Genomic DNA, 23,479 nt, shown 5'->3' with positions numbered 1-23,479 from the left:
AATAATAATAATAATAATAATAATAATAATAATAATAATAATAATAATAATTTTTATTTTTATCCTGCCTCTCCCACAGGATCAAGATGGCTTACAACACAATAAAATACAGTAATACAAAATAAAATACATTATCTCTCACTCCAAACAATAACATTATAATCCCATGTAACAATAATAACAATAATAAAATCTCAATAACAATAGTAAAATCTCATCTAAAATTATTAAAACAAGTGAGTTATTCAGGGAAGGCCTGTCAGAAGAGATCTGTCTTGGCAGCTTTTTAAAAACCCATAAAGGGCTTTAAAGGTCATCACCAACACCTTGTACTGTGCCTGGAAACTAACAGGCAGCCAGTGGAGGGATTTTAGGATAGGTGCTATGTGGTCACTTCTAGCTGTTCCGGTGACTAATCTGGCTACCATGTTTTGAATTTACAGAAGTTTCCGGACTAGGTACAGGGGTAGCCCCATGTAGAATGCATTACAGAAGTCGAGTCATGAGGTTACGAGCACATGCACCACTGTTTCCAGGTCCCCCAGTTCCACGAAAGGGAAGAGCTGGCGTATCAGCCGAAGATGATAACAGGTGGTCCTGACCATCACATTTATCTGATTAGACATCTAAAGAGACGAGCCCAGGAGCATCCCCAAGCTTCGAACACAGTCCTTTAAGGGGTGTGTGACCCCATCTAGGACAGGTTGGCATATCCCTATACCTGCATTAGGGGTCCGTCTTCTCTGGATTCAGTTTCAGTCTGTTTTACCTCATCCACTCTATTACTGCTTGTTATGATATGACTTCTTTTTAAACCAGATAAATAGTTCTCAGTTCTTTTCTCACATTTTGTTTTGCATTTAACTATTCATTTCTACATCAAGCTGTGTTAACATGAATTATTTTTGGTGTCTCAGATTCTGCTTTCCTTCTAGCAGAGTGTGAATTTAGCATTCTGGCCTAAGAAGCTAGAGGGACAACAATTAAGTGATTATGTACAAGGAAAGCACAGGGTCTTATCTGAGCCTTATGCTGTTGTCAAAATAGAAATGTTCAGGTTATCAGTGAAATAGCCTTTTGTTCCAAATGTTCTTTGCACAATATATCCTACAGTCATCCATAGCTAAGAGAACCCCTCTCCCTCCCATCACCCCTATCTTGGCACATTCCAACAATATTTTTCTTAATAACAAACAGAAGAGTTAACATTTCAATTCTAAAAAAAAAAAAAGAAGAACAGGAAAGAAAAAAAATAAGATAGTAACCCTGATAAAGCACAAATATGGGATTCATTCCTAGACTTTTAAATACTCTGCTCAAAAGCCTACAAGTCTAAAGTCCTCAGTATCTCACATATTTGATTTTTTTTTAAAAAAACACCACTACCTTTTCTTGAAGGACAAGGAATGAAAACATTGTCTTTTATCAGCAATGTCTGGGAGCAGTAGTCCCCCCCCAAAAAAAAGAAAAACAATCAGTACAATAACACACAGTTCCTTGGGAAACTGGAGTTTTCTAGGAGTTGTAGTCCATAAGGACAGAAGAAATACAGAAAATCTGAGATTTATCAGACCTTTTGCATTCAGTGTTAAGTCTACTTTGACAGCTGAAGAGGAAGGAAGGATAAAGGAATCAAAGCCTCTGAGTTTGCAAGAACTGAGTAGTGTTGTTAGTAACAAGATCTTTGGAGGTCTGTCATTTATAGGGTCACTATAAATGGAAGCCAATTTGATGACACAACACAACTATGACAACAAAAATATGTTTATGCAAGAAGTACACCCAATGGAAGTAAATAACAGAAGACAACTATCATATAATGGAACATGGATTGTATTGCATATATGATGAAGACAAACAGTAGAGAAATGCAGGCAGCTCAGACAAATCTTTAGAATAGGTTGCAACAGAGTAATTTGGAGAGGATAATGATTTGTCGTGATCCATGCTGGGAGTTTAAGTGGGACTACAGCCATATACCAGCCAGTGTGCAGATTTGCACTTTGCTATTCATCTGAATTTTAGCAAGCCCACAAACTGGAATTTGTGGTTTTGTTGGGTTATTGGTTCACTAAATCAATAAAAAATTTTACCAGGTCCACAGACAGATAAAAATAGGAAACCACACACACACATTCTATTCCTCATAGTAAATGTATTTTGTCCTGGCTGTAGATATATTGGTCTATAGGGGTGATTGTGCTGCTTTCTAATTGATATCGCCAGAAGTGGTGAGCATTGACTAGGACTATAATTCAAGATCTTTTTTGGCAAGTTCTTTGGATGGCTGTCTTCCTCACATCTCATGAAGGACTATGCTTAGTGTTATGGGAGAAAGGGCAATTTATCTTATCTTCAAAGTGGTCTTAAACTACATCTTCTCCACAATTCAAAATGAAACATGGGTGGGCTTTGCTCCCTAACCAGCTGTATTATTAGGGTTGCCAGAACTCAGGGCCTGGCTCTAAGGCACCAGTGTTCATGGGCCAGTTCCTGGGGAGAGATAAGGGTGCAAATTCCCCTGTTTTGGGGGGTCATCTCCATGCAAGAGGAGTTGACTGTGTGCTGATCTCCAGTCCAGATAATAAAGCCACAGCTTTCTAAAAATGTGCAAAGCTCAATTAGTCTGTGGCTGCAACTTGCAAAGACTTTCCAAATGGTGTCTATATATTTATTTACTTAGCTAGCTTCCTCCTTCTCTCGCAGTCATTGTCGTGCCAAGGCTCACCCTCTGCTGTCTATATACCTTCTATCTAGAAGCAAATCTTGTTGTTGTTGTTGTTGTTGTTATTGTTGTTGTTAACTATCTTTGAGTCAACCTTGACCCATGGTGGTCCAATGTATGAGAGACCCACAAGTCACCCTATCCTCAAGCACCCTACTCAGCTCCTTTATTCATGGTCATTAATCTCCAATTGAATCTATCCATCTTGAATGCAGTCTTCCTCTTTTCCTATTGCCCTCCACTTTACCAAACATTACTGTCTTTTCTAGTGAGTCCTTTCTTCTCATGATATGCCCAAAATATGACAAGCTCAGTTTAGTCATCTTTGGCGCGTTACAGACCGCTGGATTGCGGCGGTCTGGCTCTGCCTCCGCTTGCAGCGTCCGGGAGCCGCAGCGGCCAAACTGTGCGGCTCCCGGACGCTCCAAGGAAGGAGCGTGGAAATCGCGCTTCTTCCTGGGCCCCGGAAGAGACACCACGAGGTGCTAGTCACACACTCGCGGCGTCACTTCAGGGGCGCGATGTGCGGATGCATAGCGCCCGCTACGTCAATATGGCGGCGGCCGTGTGGAACAGCCGCCGCCATTTGTCACAGACTCTGTCCGTGATAAGGTTAGGGGCGTCTGGAAGAGATGCCCCTTTTTCAAACTGGGATGTCCTCAGGACATCCCTAATGGCGGTCTGTAACCCGCCTTTGCTTCCAGGGAGAGTTCAGGCCTGATTTGCTCTAGGACCCATTCATTTGTCTTTTTAGTAGTCCATGGTATTCTCAGAACTCTTCTCCAACACCACATCTCAAATGAGTCCCCCCCCCCCATCAGCATTCTTATCTGTGTAGTTCTCACAACCACAAATAGAAATGGGAAATACTATAGCATAGACAATCCTAACTTTAGTATTTAATGATATATCTTTACACTTCAGGATCTTGTCTAGTTCTTTCATAGCTGTCCTTCCAAGATCTACTCTTCTTCTGATTTCTTGACTGCAGTCTCCGGTCTGATTGATGACAGATCCCAAGTATGGAAAATCTCAGACTATTTCTAATTACTTTAACATTAAATAGTTCATTTGTGGTCAGAATTTTTGTTTTCTCCATGTTCAGCTGTAAACCTGACTTCGGACTTTCTGACCTGGCTTTCTTCAATAATCTTTTTATTATCCCTGATATTTTCTGCTAGTATTATGGTGTCATCTGCATATTTTAGACTGTTGATGTTCCTTCCCCCAAGTTTGATGCCTCCCTCCTCTGCCTCCAATCCTGTTTTTTGTATGATGTTATCAGCATACAAATTAAACAATAGATTGCAGGCTTGCCAGATCCCCCTTTCCAATTGGGAACCATTCTGTTTCTCCGTATTCTGTCCTAATAGTAGCTTCTTGTCCTAAACACAAGCTACACATCAGGACATTCAGATCTTAGAAGCAAGATGCTAGAAGCAAATAGACTAGGTTAAATGCATCTTATTCCATCTCCCTAGGTAAGTGAAGAAGATTAATCTTCTCATTTCATCTGGATTTGGGAACAGCCCCTTTAGATAAGATTTCTCTCTTAATTTCCAAATGGGAAAATATATTCTCTCTCTCTTTGTAAATGGCAAGCTGTGAAAAAAGTGGTTGGTACATAATGCATAATTCTTAAGGAAGCATCCCTAGGTCTCAGGTTTTGGTCTGGAAATGTCAGAGCTTGAGATGATCCTGAACTGGATCTCAGAGCTTGAGATGATCCCGAACTGGCAACGACACAGTGTCCCTATCTACTTAAGTCAGAGTTTTGGATGGGTGGAGCAATAAATGTGAGGTCTGTTGTTTATTCCTTATGGAGAGCACAGAGGGATGCTTGGTAATGAAGTTTACTTCTAGTAACACTGTGTGATATTTATAAACCAGTACATGATGAGCTCACTTTAACTATTGGCATGGGTAATGGAAATCTTCACAAGATTAGGTGCACTGGGAAGGAAGATTGAAAATGAACACAGAACCTTAATTTTAAAACATATTATACATAATGGAGGAAATAAGCTACTGAAGTAGTAATGGATATATGCTGCTGTGAAAATCAAACATATTAAACTACAAGCTATTTTAACATGTGCCCGTGGTGCCTGGCTGTATTACATGCTTGTACAAATTTGTATTATATCATAGTTACATAAATTGTAAAGTTTTTTAAAAGCAAGATGTGAGGGCAAAGAGGATTGGGTGAGGGAGAATATAGGAGTGCCGTGAATTATTGTTGTCTAGAAAAAAAGAAAATCTGATGGTCAAAAGGAAGACAGAAATACAACTAGGAAAGGTGTGTTAGGATTTGAAGATATGAATTAGTTTGAGAAGCAAGAGCAAAGGGTAGTATGTCTGAGGTCACTTGTTCAAACATAAATGACTGTAACTATAAACTGATATGAATACAGAGGCCTAGTCCAACACTCAGACCACTGTGCCATAGACTGACTTACCAAACCACAACATCCAGGATTTCATAGAATGTTGCCATGGCAAGTAAAGTGGGATATACTGCTTTAATTGTGTACTGTGAATGGGTCCATAGTATCACAATTGCAAAATGTGAAAATAGTGGCCTATTTGAAACTACTATTAAACAGCTGAAATTACAATTTATTGTACAACATTCTTTAACCTAATTTGGCCTTGTCCCTTCTGGAACCATCTAAATATCTTAGTCAATGACACAAACACATATCCAGCATCTCCTGCCACCATGCAAAGTAATGATGTTGGTAGGCAGGCTGTCATAGTCCAACACATCTGAGTTGGAGAGGGCTGCCCTATCTTATTGTGCTATACAAATGTTAAAGTGAAAGAATAATATTAGGAACCTGAACTGGATAGGTTCAAAGACTAACAAATGGGCAAATTATTTAAGCAGTAAGAAAGAAAAGGTTAATTTATTCAAGAAATGTTTACCACATAGGTGATGAAGATGAGCAAGATGACTTTTGATAATCATATCTTACTACACTGATCATGCTATGGAAATATTGTGAAAGCAAATATGCTCATTCCATTGGTCTATAGTAACTACACCATTTCTTTCAAGTGTTCAGACTAGTAAGGTAATAAGAGTATCAAAGAGAAGGGTTGTTGTTGTTTTTGTTCATTTCAATACTTATTAAAATACAGTAATCTAGTCATTTTTGAAATTTACTACTGGACTGGAAAGAACTTCCACATACTTTGCTTCACTTGAAACTTACAGATATGAAAAAAGAACATATTTTGAAAACTGCCTCTTCCTACAATCTATTTTGTAGATTGCTATCTTATTTAAAATGCCACAAAGTAGTACTAGAGCATTAGACTTTAGTAAAGGAGATTTTCATTATACTTTTCTCTCTGCTTCAGGGTATGTTGTCTTAACATCACCAAATATTTCTTTCTAATACACTGTGATATTGCCTAGCTGCTATATTATAAAAAAGGGAGTATGTAATGGTATTAATTGCATCATCAATACAACACAGCCTTATTTCTGCAGACACCTTGCGGGTTTAAATATTACTTCAACAGAGCCAAAACAAGTAAAAAAAAAGAAGAAATAAAGATACAAAAGCATATTGATAAATTCTAACAGCAGGCATAGTTTATGCTTGGGATATGCACATACACATACCTGATCTTCTTACAACCTGAGGCTTCAGAGTGACAGTATTTAGGTTCACACCATTTTGAAAGGAATTAGAAATATGAAATGATTTATATAATCATCAGAAGGAATCAGAACTAGAAAGGATTCTCAAGGATTTTCTAGTCCAATCTCTTACCAAGAACAGAAATCTTAACTGTTTCTTATAAATGACTGTCCACCCTCCACTTACCAACTAATAAGACCCTGGTTACCTATTCTTATTTGAAAATGAAGTGATAAATTAGATACAACCAAGAATTTTTACAGAATCTGACTGCCGTATTCTGTTCTTTGCTCTGAAATTCTACCTTATAAACGTGGTAATTTGGAATTCAGGATTCTGGAAGATAGTTTAGGAAGGCCACTTTAATTTCATCCACATGAAAAAGTTGCAATAATTATGTATAGATAATGTGGATAAATTTAGCATTTTGAAAACTGGGGCCAGGATTCACAACAGAGGCCCTAAACAAGCTTGTCACTGGATCTACAAGGAGATCTCATTGTTTCATTTTGTTTTGTTTTCAAAAGGAAAAAGCCATGTTTTTGAAAACTAGAAAAGGTGTACTGAATAAATTCTGCCACTATTGCATGGAATGGAACCAAAGCAGAACTGGTCCTTCAGAGCAATTACAAAATATATTCATTCACAGTTATATAACATTGTTCTTTGTAAAACAGAGAGACTATTCTTCACAAAGCAGTAGACCACAATCTGAAAAAAAGCATTAACTTTTATGTTTATAATCATTCAAATGCTTTTATTCAACCTCTAATTTCAAATGGGTCAACTCTTTTTACCCACTTTCCTCTTTACTCCTTTCCACTGGCAAAGCTTGGCTTGTTCTTTAAGTCTAGGATTTTTTATTTGCCAGCCTCTAACATCTAAGGTCTGCCTCTTGTTAAAAGATGTGCAGGTGCATGGGAATTGAAATAGTGAGATAGTCCAAATCCAATTGCTAGTGTTAACTAGAGGAGAACAGCTGAGTTAATTTCTGATTAATATAACATTTGTAGAAATTCAGTTAATTTAAGGGTCTGCTCTATGTGGAACTAGCAATTGGAATGAGTGATGACCTCAACCTAAGATAATGCCTATTATAGAAGAGCCTCCCCTCCATCCACCATCATCCACAGGGAGAGAAAAGCAACCCAGCTCCATCAGGGCTTGCCTGAAAGAAGAGCCCTCCCTTTCATCTACCATCATCCACAGGGAGAGTAAGGCAACTCAGCTCCATCAGGGCTTGCCTGAAAGAAGAGCCCTCCCCTCCATCCACCATCATCCACAGGGAGAGAAAGGCAACCCAGCTCCATCAGAGCTTGCCTAAAATAAGAAAGCCCTCCCCTCCATCCACCATCATCCACAGGGAGAGTAAGCCAACCTGACTCCATCAAGGCCTGCCTGAAAGAAGAGCCCTCCTCTCCATCCACCATCATCCACAGGGAGAGAAAGGTAACCTAGCTCCATTGGGCCTTGCCTGAAAGAAGAAAGCCCTCCCTCCATCCACCATCGAGAGGGAGAGAAGGACAAGCCAGCTCCATCGGGCCTAATCAGAGTAAGAAGAAGGGCCCTCCCTCCAGTCCATCTGCCATGGTCCAGGCCTCCAAGGGAGAAAAGATCTGCTGGACTTTTCCTCTTCCCCACTGCCATCCCCTTCTCCTTTTGTCTCTTGTCTCTTTAGATTGTAAGCCTGAGGGCAGGGAAATATCTAATCAACAATTTGTAAGCCACTCTGATAGCTTTTAGGCTGAAGAGCGGGGTATGTATAAATAAATAAATAAATAAATTATTAATAGTGAAAACATGCAGAATGATTTTTAAAAAGTAAAATATATAAAAATAGGTTACTTTGGCTGGGTCATGGTTGTTGGGCCATTTTATAACAAACATGCAAACATGCCTATGCATAGTTTTTTGTGGGTTTTTCAGGCTATGTGGCCATGTTCTAGCAGAGTTTCTTTCTGATGTTTCGCCAGCATCTGTGGCGGCATCCTCAAAAGCCAACCACAGAAGCCGGGGAAACATCAGAAAAGAAACTCTGCTAGAACATGGCCACATAGCCCGAAAACCCACAAAAAACTATGGATGCCGGCCATGAAAGCCTTCGACTTTACATGCTTATGCATTTCTCTGGCCTAGCTCTAAAATATATATTTAAAATAGCAAACATGTTATTTTTGCTTGAGAAAGAAGCCAAGTGTGCAAAGCTATCCCTCCAAACTCTCACAGGAAATGACCTGCCTTCAGAAGGTGCTCTGGTTATATAATCATAATTATTTTCATAACAACAACAATGGCAAAGTATAAATGAATGGTGAAATGTACATATATTTAGGGAGATAGGTCTACAACTATTTTATTCTCTCAGGTTAGGATGAACAATTAACATAGTTTTCTCATTGATGTGGGAGTAAATAAATATATCCCCACAAAGAACTGAAGAGCCCCAAGTGGCATGTACTATATTCAAGAGTTGCAAAATACTATGGAGAAAACATACATGAGATGTGGTAAGCAGACCAAACAAGATGAATGGCTGCACTATATTTAGTTTGTTGAGATGCATGCCTGTGGAGATGGGTTCATCCTATGATTGCAAACAAATATTTGTCTATTATTTAATTTTCACTCCAGCATGACCAGATTTTATATTAGAAAATAAAATATGGAAGACTCATACTTATGTATATCCACAGAGGACAGGGTGGGCATTTATTTATTCCTATCACTTGGGGTCACACTTATGTTTTGTTTCATTTTTTGTGGTTTCCAACCACGTTCGGGGCATGCCTTGTGTAAACCCCCAACACAGCCTGACAGCAGTCCTTTTGGCCAATATGTTTTGGACCTGAGTTAGTTTTCCTAAAGAAGTGTATGTAAGAGAGTGAAATATTTGTTTTAATTGCATTATGTTATTAACCTGCTATGTTGTATTTAACTTCTGTTAATAAAGTGTTGTTCTTTTGTATATCATATACTTTTGGCCTCCAGGAACATTCTCTCTCTCTCTCTCTCTCTCTCTCTCTCTCTAGATTGGGTTCAGACACAGTGTCTGGGATGGAAGCAGAGGAAACAAAGAGATGGGCCTGTTACAGACTGCCAAAATAAAGCTGCTTTGGGTCTCTTTGGAGGTATGCTATTTAAATGATGCATGCATCGTAAGAATCCAGAAGCTGCACCAAAGCTGCACTCCAGTGCTTAGGAATGGAGTGTGGCTTTGGCGTGACCTCCGGACTCTTAGGACCCATGCATCATTTAAATAGCATACCTCCAAAGAGACCTGAAGCAGCTTTATTTTGGCAGTCTGTAACAGGCCATGGTGTCCACTGGGTTGAATAATATCCTGCACAGGAACCTTGAGGGCATATAGTAGGCCCACTGTTGGTGCCCAGAGTGATGGGTGAAGGGAGGAACCAAATTTAAAAAGTGTTTTTCCTCATGTTAGTCAATGGCAAAGATTCAGGACCCTGGACAGGTAACCTGGAATTGAGATCTAGTTTGAACAAAGTTGTTTGCTCAATTTGTAGAGGAGACACCCAGAACCAATAGAAACCAATAGACCCTACTGTAACATCATTTTAAACCCCCCTCCCGATCAACGGTAATATTTGATTTTGAGTAAACACCTTCCTTGGCTTGTTCAGGGTTCACCTGCTACACCACCCAGTAGGATTCTGGTGTTCCAGAAATCACCCAACAACAGCAGTGGAACAGGAGGCGGTCCTTACATTGGTGACAGAGGTAGGCAAGGGCAAGCTCTCACTCTTAGTGGTAGTAGTGGGTTTGTGGAAGTCTTCACATATAGTGGCAGGAATGATTTAGGCAGGACCTTACAGCTGTTGATAAAGTGATAAAAGTGGTAGAATAAGGGGCAAAAGCCTGATAGACCACCACCTCCTTTACGAGTCCTGATGAGCACACAGGCCTCATCTCTTTCCCAACTGGATCTGGATTCCATGACAAATCTGTACCAAAGTTTTGACAAATTATGATATTGATATATTTATGACAAATAATGCACCCACTGAGTTATTAAAATGTGGGGAGGGAGGCCAAGCTGCTGGGATGATTGGTGAAAGGGGTACTGGAGCCTAGCTGATAAAGCCTGGCATAGGCATGAGTGAAACCAACTACCAGCCAACCAGGTTGCATCGAATTGGCTAGTTTGCTTGCCCTTCACCAAGCCTGTGAAAATGGAATGGGTGTCTGGGAAGAGAAAACCCTACCGCACCAGAAAAGGTGGGGCCTATTTCCTCTTCCTAGCCCTGAACTGCAACTGACACTCCCCCCTCTACACACACACACACACACACACACACACACAGGGTAAGTTGGGAGATGTGATTTTCATTACTGTTTCCCTTAACAATAGGCCAGATGTTCACTCATGGATTTTATAATATTGGTTCCAGGTGCAAACATTCTGATGTTGAAATTTCTTTTTATATGGCTCCAAGACCACATCAACGTCTGTAGGGAAGAAATGTAACATATTAATATGGAAGGTGCATGGTGCACAACAGATGCATTATATTTTAAGTATGGTGCATTACATTAAAGTATTTTTAAGGAACATGCACTTCCTCATGTTATACTGGGACCTCTTGTGAACTGTGGCATCCTATATTAAAAAGGCTGAGATGTGGTAGACAGGAAAGTCTCTGCCTCAGGTATCCTGTATTATGAAGCAACCAGCCTCCCAAACTGGCAGGTTTTGACTTTTCAGAGTCATTCTGTTTTTTGTTTAAGTCATTTAAAACAATCCTTTACAAAATGATTTTTGGCTGCAGGCTGTATAATTTGGCAGTAATGGGAGTCTTTGGGAGGATTAACAGAAGATGAGACTGGCATGTTCTCTAATAATGAGCCTATTGGGAACCTAGAATCTATACCTCTTACCTCTCACTCCACCTGAAACTGTAAAGGCAAGTCTTTTCTGTCCCTTACCTAAAGCCATCATGCTGATTACTGAATGAGGTACATCACACACACACACACACACACACACACACACACACACACACAGAGAGAGAGAGAGAGAGAGAGAGCGAGAGAGAGAGAGAGAGAGCACATCTATGTACTAGGATTATAAGAAACCAAAGAATCATGGATGACCCCATTTTTTGTAGCAACCTAGGAGCAGATTAAAACAATTCCCTCCATCCCACTACTCCAGTCACTTTGCAAGCATTTTGCTCACTTTGCTGCTTGCACATGCCTATAAGGGATCTTTTGACTTTAGTAGTGTTTTGGACAGATTGGAGTCAATAACCCCAGTATCATTACTGGTTATAAAATAAATAGTCATAGGAAAGGATAGGAAGTTTTGTCCACTTTGTTTATAGTTTTTAAATTGTGTGTAGGAATGAGTCAATATGTGTTAGTATGTCTTGGGTGAATGTTTTGCTTAGTAAGTTGTCTGTTTTATTTTATGGGAAACAATAAAGACATTTGAAAAAAATATACACAATTATAGTACTGGGAAACAACTAATATTATAGTAGAGTTTCATAACAGGAGCCCTGGTGGCACAGTGGTTAAATGCCTGTACTGCAGCCTGTACTGCAGCCATTCACTCAAGACCACAAGGTTGCGAGTTCAAGACCAGCAAAAGGGCCCAAGCTCGACTCAGGCTTGCATCCTTCCGAGGTCACTAAAATGAGTACCCAGACTGTTGGGGGCTAATTAGCTTACTTGCAAATTAGCTTACTGTTCACCGCTATGATCTCTGGAATAGCGGTATATAAATAAAAATTAAAAAAAATAACTAGGAATTAATACAACACAAAAGGAAACAATATTAATTTAAAATTCACCATGCTAAGAGGATTTTGGCACACAGGATATTATGGGGGTGGATGCAGAGAGATTTAGGGGTAACAGAACTCTCCTAAATCCTGAGAAGCTGGGAGCAGTGAAGAGAAGAAGAAGGAAAAGCAAGTTTTTCCTGAGTTAGAACAGGACTAAACTAATGACAATTATGAAAGGTTGACCTTTATGTATGTTTAACCATTTTGTCTCAAAACTCACTTAGTTGGGATAGGAGAGTTGTATTTTTGATCAACAACAACAACAAAAAAGGTACATTGACCCAATTACTTTGCCTTAAAGGTGGCTTTCCCTGTCAGTGTGATTTCCAGTCCATAGGGCATTATCTCACATTGGGAGATAGAACTCTTTGTCTGGGGACATTCGCTCTTGTCCTGTAATTTAATCAGTCCTGACACTCAGTTAGGTGTCAGTTAATGGAGTCAGCTTCTACATTTTTTCAACAATTTCAGTAGATTTAGAATTCTGCTATCCTGCCTCTATTTTGAGACAGACAGAATCAAATAGCTCCCTATAGAACACACACACACAGACACACAATTTTCTTGGCAGGGTATTGTAGCAATAGCTTCATTCTTACGATGTCAGCCATAGGGATGAATTTTAATTTTCCCACACTTTCTTCTTTTGTATTTTTTATAAATGATTATTTTACTACTTGCTAAAATGCCTGTCAGGTTTGCTGGAAAAGATGTCTACTTTGCTGGCAGCCACATCTACCATGATTCTTCATTTTCATAATGACTTTCCGACATGGTGGAAACCTGAGATCCTTCAGGTGTAGCTGTACCTCAACACCTCATCAGCCCCAGCCAGCAGGAATCACGATTAGTGATTATGGAAGTCACAGTTCTACAATACTGAAGGGCTTCAGTTTCCACTTCCCTGGACTACAGACATTAGGTATCTCCTTGCCAAAATAGTTTAAGAGCTTTCTGCTTTCTCCCTTGCTCAAATTTTGTCTAAAGTGCCACCATTGTACAAAACCATGAAACAAAGGGAAAACCAACAACCCTAGTTTGGGTGCAGGATGATGAGCAGTACGTTTCACCACATCTGTATCTATGGCCACTGCCCTTGATCTAATTGTATTCCAGATATGTGTCATAGAGAGATCACAATACAATAAAACAGAAATATTGGTTTCATGAAAGAGACAGCATGGAACAGACACCTCATTTCTTCATCTCCCAGTCCAGGGGATTATTCTGTCCATGTATTATAAGCCACCCTGAATTTATGTAGAATACACATCCTCTAAAATAATTGTAACATTATGTGCTGGGAGGAAGTTACAACTAGTTGTGTCGTTTATTTTTTTTTAAAAAAAATTATGCCATACTTAATTTATATTTAAGTTAACCACTGAGCATCAGGAAACATCAAAACCAAATACCCAATATCTTAATGTTACTCTGGTTTTATCCCATTTGCAAAGCACTTACTGTTAAAATCAAGTTGGCTTACCTGCACATTTTGTTCTTGTTGTGAGCGGAGGTCCAGGAGGCCCAGTTCCTCCTTCTCCAGGACGGGTAAGAAGCACTCTAATCTCATACTCCACATCTGGGTCCAGATGCCATAACTTGTAATTGGGTGAATCAACAATATGGGTTTCGGCCCAGTTCCCATTGGTTGTACGGTATTCTACCTCTTTCAGGATAATAGGCCCATCGCCAATGATAGAGTTGGCATTTGGTTTGATCCACAAATATGTGGCTCCAACTGCTAGAAGTTCAGGGGGTGCAATAGGAGTAGGAGGCTCTGCAAATGACAACAACAAAAAAAGAGATGTGTAAATGCTAGTTTCTTTTAATTAGCATGATGTATCTTCCATATCCACAGATTCTGCATTCATGGATTCAAACATCCATGGCTGAAGAATGTCTTTTTTTAAAAAAAATTAAAAAATCCAAACAGCAAACCACAAATTTTGGTATCCATGGGGGACCTGGAACCAAACCCCAGGGGATACCAAGGAACCACTGTATAAAACTTTTTTCCCCAGGAATGGTAAACCATTTCGAAAGGATTTCAAAGAGGCTACTATCCAAGATGCAAATATTAAAATATTTATTGAAACTTCTTTTACTTAGGAATAGCAAGTACATTTCTATACCACTTATCAATGAACTAGCACTCCCTAAACTGTTTATAGTGTGTAAACCAATTGCCCCTAACAAACGTGGTACTCGTTTTATTGACCTACAAACAGATGGAAGGCTAATTGGACCTTTAAAGGATGGAAGGCTGAGTGGATGAATGAGTGGCATTTAACCACTGTGCCACCAAGGCTCCATACATGGTAGGGAACAATGGAATGAAAAGTGTTTTATTTAGAAGAGGAAGAATTCCTTCAGTTTACCATTCCATAAAAGAAACAAGGGAAAAACAACAATCTCTCTCTCTCTCTCTCTCTCTCTCTCTCTCTGTATCTTTCTCTTTCTCCTCAGGGATAGGACATACTCAGCCCTTCAAATGTTGTTAGGCTACAGCTTTAGTAATCCATTACTATTGTCCTGGCTATGATTGATGGCAACTACAGTTCCACAACTTTATAAATAGGTTCATTCAGAGGGTATGGTCAGAAATCATTCTGGTCAATAGTTCTGATGTAATTATACCTGTGTAGGAGGCAGAGGTATGCCAGCAATAGAAGCAAAAAGTAAAAATGTTGCAGGCACAGCAAGGAATAGGGAAAACAGAGAAAGACATTTCCGGAGAGAAGGCTCCAGGCTCCTGAGTAGTCCATTTTCACAAAAGGGATGGAAATAATATCTATATCCAAAAATATTTTTTTTAAATGGTTTCTTGGGTGTTGGGATACGCTAACTTAGGGAAGAATCCATGAAATTTGGAACTTATTGTATATGGTCATGCATAAGTCTATAACTTTTAGTTAAAATTTTGACCTCAAAAACCTGAGTCAGCTTATCCACAGGTGAATATTAGTATTGTACTTTAACTCTTATACCAAAAAAGAAAGGAACCATCCCCTGGTGAAGGGCCAAAGGGTAATCTTGTCCGGGTACTAAGTTGTGACTGGATGAGAATCTAGTGAGCAGACAGATGTAGACCATGGTAACAAGCCAAGTAAACCAGGTGATTGTATTAACTAATTAGAAAGGTATAATTGCCTTGTGGATCTACTGGGTCTTGGGAGCATTCACTGAATCCTGCTCTCATGGTAATGTATGCATGCTGCTATATCAGGACTTTGTACTATGCCATTCATATTGTTTTGCTTCAGTTTTTGAGACTTCTGTTAAGTAAAGTTTTGTTCAATTTCCTCAAACTTCTGCTGTCATTTTTTCTTTAATACTCACACCCCAACAAATCTATGCCAGAAGCACAACACTCCTTTGTTCTCTCATCCATCCAGACTTCAGTGTGATCACAAATAGTTATGCCTGCTGGAATTTTGTGAGCTTTTTTGGGACTGTTCTTCTTTGCTTCATCTTTTAGATATTTTGTTGCATGCCCCTAATTTTTACCCTCAACCTCTCCATGGGTCAAATCAAAATCCACAATTTTGGCCCCAAAAACTCCCTCAACTTATACATGAGGTTGGCTTATAGTCTATATACAGTATTTTATGCAAAAATATGCATATATACTTTTCATGCAGAAAGCTCTTTTCTGTGTAGAAAAGAAGTCACCTGCATGTTAATTAGGTATACAGGCAAAGGAGCTCCACACAATTAAGGAGAAGCAGGACCGCATTGTGGACTGCACTGAGATCTTCACATATCTCCCTGTTCCCAACGTTTTGATAATCTCTCTGTGATAAATGGGAATTAGTGACATAAAGGCACGAGGCACTTGAATGGGGCAAAGAAATTTTCATCTTATTTTTTATAATTATTATTTAACAAATACTATTTTTCTGTTCTCTGTGCTGTCCAGTTCAGTAGCCTATCAATGGTTACAGAAAATGAATCTGAGAATCTAAAAATTAATTTAAAAGTTACTCATGCATACTTGAGAGAACAGTGCAAGGGTGAGAACTGGGTGTCACACGTCATGCTCTTGGACTGTGTTTCCCATCATTTTTCATCATAGTCTATGCTGATTAGGGCCTGGCATTCAAGTTCAACAATATCTGGAGGGCTGCATGATTCCCTCATAAAGAACAGTGTGATTCAAGTGAGTGTGTAGTAATACAACCAGACATTCATACCTGCAGGGCATCCATTCCAGACCTCCCTGCAGATATGACAAAATGTAGGACCTCATTCCATTGTTCCTAATGGTGGTGTGACATGTGAATAGCCACTACCACATGCACATGCCACCATTGAAGACAAAGGGGTTTGCCATCCACAGATGCTTATATCTGCAAGCCCATGGATAATGAGACCCTAGTGTAGTATGCTTTTAAAACAGGAAGACATCTTCTGATATGTCACATAATGAAGGAATAATATGACTGTATGATAAAGCCAATCCAAATTTTACCATGCCATATAAATTATCACCATTAAATAATATCCTATTGCATGTTTTCTATGGTTAACCCACTATGAGAGACACCGTGTGTAACATGCTTATGTATTTCAGAATACCCAAATGCCTGTCTCTAGGAGCAATGAAACAAGAGTACAAAACAAACTACAATATTGGAAGGATAATTTTAAGACATAATATCCTCATTGAGGAGACCAGAGATCAAAATGATCAGGTGCACAAATTTAACTAGAACATTTAATATACTTGACTATCTTTACTGGTTACATTATAGCATTGCTTATTTGAGCATTCACACAGGGTTACAACACATGTGTGAAGTGAGTTTAACCCCTTCTTCATCACTCTCTATATTTGGAGAGTACCAATCTGAATGGTCGATCCTCCTGTACTCAAGAAAGCTCTTCGCACACTCAGGAATTGTGATTTTTCAGGTTTCTTGATCCCATGGGCTCACATATAATGGAAACTACATTTTCAGACTACTTTTACCAGTTGAAAAGATTGGTGGTGGAGGTGCTTATGTATAGGGCAGGAGACTGTGTTCAGTCATAGATTGCAAGGCTACTATGGGGACTAGTGGGTGTGAGGGAAGAAGCATGGCCCTATTCCTGCTTTGTCATGGGTATATCCTGCATATGAGTAAAGCATGAACAGGCCTTTTCCATCTGAATAAGATTAGCTATACTAAATATGATCACTCTGATTAGATGTGACATTTGCTTCAATCAGCACAGTTGTCATTTAAAATGCCTGAGATCAGGCAAATCTCTTTGAATTATTTATGTTTGCTTTACATTTAGTGACCAAAAATCACAGGAAAAGGATATAGAAGTTCATTATACAAGGAGGGAAAGGAGATAGGAAGAATCCCTGAAGAACAGGACTACAATAAGCATGCTAACTAAGCCATATGCATATTAAAATAATTAGTCCAGAAAAAAAAGTGAGCGCTGTTTACATAATGCTGCATTCTCCTAGGCCTATGCACAGAGATAATGAATATAAATAACTGAGCCGCAGAAAATAATAATTGAGCATTCAATATTTTCTAAATGAGTAACCAGAAAGTAACAATGCCAATTTTCATGTCCCTGTGGAACCCCATTACGGTTGATAACCTCTGGCTCAAGCCAATATGAACTGAAACAGAAGTGGAACTGGAGCCATGTTGTAGCACATGAGGATGGAGCAAAATAATGTGTTCTCCTCTCCCTCAGGTTTTTTTTTTCATGTTGTTGCTGAGGTGTGCCTTCAAGACCCTATCACTGGATTTTCTTAGCAAAATTTGAGGAGGTTTGCCATTGCCTTCCCCTGAGGATGAAAGGATGAGACTCAATATTATCCAGTGGATTTCATGGTCAAGTGGGGAATTGAACCTTTGTCTCCAGTGACATAGTCCAGCACTCAAACGACAATGCCATGCTGGCACTTGAAACTGCAATTCTAGGTATTTCAATAAATGGAACTGAAGCAAGCACAAACTATGAGGAACAATGATTTCAAGTAGGTGTAAAATGTTCAAAAGAGGTTGCAACAATGTTGATAGAAATGTAGAGCTGCATGCAAATGTCATCTCAAACTAAAATGGTAGAAATATCAATGCTCCATCCTCAGTATGACATCCCTTCACATATTTAAACATTGCTATGATGTCACTGCTTAACCTTCTCTTCCTCAGGCCAAACATATCTTGTTCCCTAATGTGTTCCTCATAGGGCATGGTACAGTGTTGTTCACCCTCCTCTGGACACACACTAACTTCTTAATATCCATCTTAAACTGTGGTGCACAGAACTGGACACAACATTCCAGGTGAGGTCTGGCCAAAGTAGAATAGTTCCTATTACTTCCTTTGATCTAGAAACTATATTCCTATTGATGTAGTCTAGGATCATATTGGATTGATAAATTTGTTCTAGGGCATGTTAGAAGGTGTAAAATATCCAGACAAAAGTCTGCAATGTGGTTTCTTTTTCTGTGAGGATAAGAAGAAGAAAAATCTCAGGAAAAAACAACAACTTCTGAGCAGTATTTGCTGAAATCTAATAGAAACTGTCTGGATTACACTGATATAAAAGGGACAACACACACACACACACACACACACACACACACACACACACACACACACCACTTGATTATTTGACTTAATAACCTGTAGTAGTGATTTCCTAGCAGTACTCAAAAGAAAAAGCAGCTGCCCGGCTAGAAAACTACAAGCCCCAGAGTCCTCTGGGGCTTGCCCCAGCTCCATATTGGTGCATGGGGCGGAAGGGGTGCCTCTTCTGCCCCGCGATGCTCTAGAATCTGGGTTCTATGGTCCGGGAGTTCTGGTCCTCCAGGGCAGCTCATTGGGCAGTTGCCCTGGAGGAGGAGTCTCCCTGACCACGTGGTCTGGGGGTGGAGCCGGGGCCTATTTAAGGCCGCGCTGCCGGCTCCGGCCCTCAGTCGGCGCTTGGCTCCGGTTGAGGATGGAGCCAAGCTGGAAGGGAAGAGGCACTGAAGTGCTTCTCCCACCCACCCACTGCTTGGTTCTGGGCTTTTTGTCACAACTTGTGGGCGGCAGCATAGGCCAGGATCTGCACGGTGTGGTACCAGGGCTACGGAGCTCTGGTTTGGGAGTCAGTTGGGACCCGGGGTCGAATAGGGCAGGCGTATGGCCATTGCAGGGGCCATAATGCGAGAATGCCTCCCGGTGACTAGGGGCTTAGCGAATATGTGAACGCATGGCAGAGTTGCGGTCAAGTGGTGTTCCTTAGCCCCTAGGTCATCCCAATGCCTGGTGGGGACCAGGCTTTTGCTAATCAGACAAACATGGGGTTGTTTGATTTTGCAGATCCTGACCTCATGCTTTGTGCCAACCCTACCAATTGTTTGCTATTAATAAAGTTGTGGCCTTTCCTCCAGCTTGGTCTCCTGTGGTTATTTGGCAGCAGCGTCTGAGGCAACATAAATTAGTGCTACTGAAATGAAGCACAAGTAAAACAGAATGGTTGAATCATGATTAAGCATTTATATTCCTGCCTGTAAATATATACATTTTGAAGTAAAGTCATAATTTTCACTTTAAAAAAAAAGGAATCTGAAATAACACTGATTGTTAATGGCCTTTCTTTTACAACATAGACACATATGAACTCCTTTTCTCATTCTGGACAAACTGTTCTAATTATTGCTTACAGTTATGCTCAATAATTAATTCCAAATGTAGCTCAAGGAATGGTATTTGCTACTGAAATCCAAACGGAATTGACCATAATGAAAACATCCCACTTAAAAACCTTTAATTTATAAAACACTATAAAAACGCCAAGCTGGTAATTGATTCTATTCTGCATTGCTCTTGGATGGTATATAGGTCTGAAATCGACCCATTGATGAAACAGCTTTCTTTCTGATTCATAATCTTAAACAACAAGGAGGACATGATACAAAAATCTGCTAAAATGTGTTTTTATTTATTTCTGTCATTGTGAGACAGCTTCCGTGCTTTCAGTGGGAATGAATAAAAAGAACACCAAAAGGCAGAGCAATATGAATTGGCAGAGAAAATCACAGTGCAGTTCCATGTCTACTATCCATAATTTCAAAATGGAGGCTCATTTCAGAAAGCCGATATTCAATATTCAGTCCAGTTCCTGTATTTTAGCCAGGGAACATCCATATAATTGTGACCACTTATATACATTCAAAAAGAGGACACATATCATACTTGAAAGGGGACAAAGATGTCCGCACAACTTTCCTGTTCACATTTATATGTATAGATGGTAATTTAGAAAGAAGTATTGCATTTAAATAGATATACAATAAGTAGTAAATCTGCAAAGAAGACTGCATTTATATTACCTCTGCTTGCTCTGCCTGTGAACAGTTGCTTAGTAATTCTAGAAATTACTGATTAGTAGACATCATTAGATTTTTAAAGAATCAGACAAATGCTAGATACATTTGCTTCTGAAAATTACCCTATATCACACTTTGCATTCTGATATAGCCAAGACACTGTAAATGTCAAAAAAGTCTTACAGAGAATAGAATTATTCCACCATTTCCTGTTCTAACAATTTCTGCAGAGATTTTTTCAAACATTTCTCACACATACAGGAAATGGTGAACATTATCACAGACACACAATAAACAAAGCCACAAAAAAAAAAATTCCATTCTATACTACAGTCTTTAAATCTTTGTTGTTTTGAATTAAAGAAAAAAAATCCCACACTATCTTGGCTAGTGATCATGACAGATATCCATTTTATCTAATACCAAAGTTCCTGCCCCACTGTATTATCAGTTGCCAGGAAGCATGAACGGGAGAGTCTTGTTGCATTTATGTCCTGCTCAAGGGATTCCAAAGGCAACAGGTTGCCTGGTATGCAAATGGTATGCTAGTTTAGATAGGCCTCCAGTCCAATCCTCCATGCTTCTTCTAATGTCCTTATCGTTATAGACTGGTAAATATTGCTCATGGCAGAAACTGCAATGTGTGATTAAAACAATCAACAGCAGTTCACAGGACAGAGCAAAATGTGGCTGAGGGATATATTATCACAAGGAAAGAGTGAGTGATATTTATAGTGACAGCCCTGAGTAGAAGAATGGTTTCTGCATGGCCTCACTTTGTATATTCTGGAATTAATAATCCAGGTATGCTACAGCTTCACTTGTAAAAAGCCCTAGTGCCTCCCCATACACTTTTAGGTAAAATTCATACCACCAGCACCTGAAAACTTGCTCCTGAAACTCTTTAGGTTCAGTGTTTTTTTTCTGGAAAATCCCAAAATGCCACCTAAATACCCTCCCTGCATCATCCCTGAGCAACGAGAAGATGCAAATACAATATATTTTTGGCTATTTTGGGGGTCAATACAAGGGAACAGGTGACTCAAAGGCAAACAAACAGACGAACACACACACACACACACACACACACACATAGAGAAAGAGAAAGAGTATAATTCAGGCATAAAAGCAAAGGTGTGGGAATGGGAGCTTAAGATCTCTGGAAGAGGTGCATAAGTTTAACTTGCAAAAGTGTTAGCTTCTGTTCCCAATTCTAATGTTTTTGCCTGTGATAATTTATTGCAACTTCTTTTGAAATAATGGCTACTATGACAGTAACTGGAACTAGTACAAAGTTACAAAACCAAATCGTGAAGGAAAGGTAAGCCCGGTTCCTCTTCATTTCTCCTTTTGAATGTACCAGGGTATGGTTACATTACATTTCCTGGGAAAATGGAACAACAAATTATCTTAGGGGTTGTCCACATAGGCCAAAATACCTGGTTTTCCCCTGGTTCACATTGTCTAGATCAGATATTGCAGGCCAAAATCCCCAGGGCAGGATCAGGCCTGATCCTGCCTGTACAGAAGCAGATCTAGAGGCTCTGTCCTGACCGTGGGGTAAATAGCCTTTACGCATGGTTAATTTACTCCTGGTTTTCCATGGAGTTTCTAGGAAACTCGATGGTGAAACCAGCTGTTCACACCACCATCACGGCTCCTTACCTACATGCTCTCGCTTTCACTCAGGACCTGCCCCCCACCATGGCATCTGACATGGAATTGGGGTATTTGGTTGCACCCCAGTGGCCAGGCACCCTATTTCCTAATCAGACACGACAATGGGAAGCTCCTGAGTGAAAGTGACAACAAGGTAAGGAACATGGGCCAATCCCAGGTCCTGGGCCAGCACAGGCACAGATGTGAGCACTGGCCCATCCCCACATTGATCCATACACCAACCCAGATGAGCACAGGGCCCAGAAAAGCACAGGCTCAGTCTCTGCTTTTCTGGCTCATTGGTTCAGGCCTTAGGATTGATTTTTATTTTTTTTTTGGGGGGGGGGGGGAATCTGGGGCTTGCATTTATTTTGTTGTATTAATTAAAACATTTCTATCTCTATATATCCTAGCATCTCAGGGCAGTGTATGAATAAAACCAAAGAAATAGTTTAAAACAATTTAAAATTTACAGCAATAACAATACTTTAAGTAGATTAGACAATTTGGCAAATTTAAACAGGTTTAAAGTCTAGAATAAATCACTTATACCACAAAGAATTTAAGAAAAAAAAGCCATCTTTTTATTGTAAAGCTTGTCTCTCATTTCAGGTGGTAGGCAGCACATAACGAGTCCACAGTGACTGACTTGGAAGAATACTGCTGACATTTCTACCTGTGTATTGTGAACCTTGTCAGTTAATCCATGAAAGTGACTGTGTAATGGATCCTGTTCAATGATATGACCTATTTCTTCTCATCCTATGTGTGTGATAATCATTTGTGCAATAACTCACCATTTTCGCTTTATTTGAAATTAAATGTGCTTTAATTTCTCTTTAATGACAAAATTAGCTCCAGTGTGATAAATTCCCTAGCCCTAGATACTCTTCACATAACTGGAATGAGAAGGTACCACTTCTAGTTTAGGAGTGTAAATCATGCCTAGATTCATCCCTGCATACCAGATTAGAAACCACAACCTGTGTGTGTGTGTGTATTCTCCATGCAATACAGAGAAGATTTTCTTCCCGCTTCGGAGACAATTTACATATTTTCAAGACTGATTTTATTGCATTTATGTAAATGGGCAAAACTGAAAACTCTGACAACAGCTACCTTGTTCTTAAAATTGGAAGCACTGGATGGGTTGTTCATGTCTTTGAGAATAACCACCCTGTCCTATTTTGCTTGCTTGGTGTGTGATTAACCTCAGAAACATAATACACCAGAAACCTTTTTGCACAGTTTCTTCAAAGCATGATGGGAAGCAAAGGACTTGGCATTTTGATTTCTTGACAGT

At 39.6% G+C, this 23,479-nt stretch overlaps 1 protein-coding gene across 1 annotated transcript in view; it reads right to left on the bottom strand.

The window, feature by feature from the left end:
* Positions 1–23,479, bottom strand: part of PTPRT (protein tyrosine phosphatase receptor type T) — a 771,767-nt gene that overhangs the window by 371,789 nt on the left and 376,499 nt on the right. The window contains exon 7 of the mRNA XM_042464568.1: positions 13,672–13,965. Coding sequence (XP_042320502.1) covers positions 13,672–13,965 — 294 coding nt within the window. The remainder of the gene's footprint in view (positions 1–13,671; positions 13,966–23,479) is intronic.

This window comes from Sceloporus undulatus, chromosome 4, assembly GCF_019175285.1.
Source record: "Sceloporus undulatus isolate JIND9_A2432 ecotype Alabama chromosome 4, SceUnd_v1.1, whole genome shotgun sequence".
Lineage (NCBI taxonomy): Eukaryota > Metazoa > Chordata > Lepidosauria > Squamata > Phrynosomatidae > Sceloporus > Sceloporus undulatus.
Note: the sequence above shows the minus strand (reverse complement) of the source record. Positions and strands in the feature narration are given on the sequence as shown.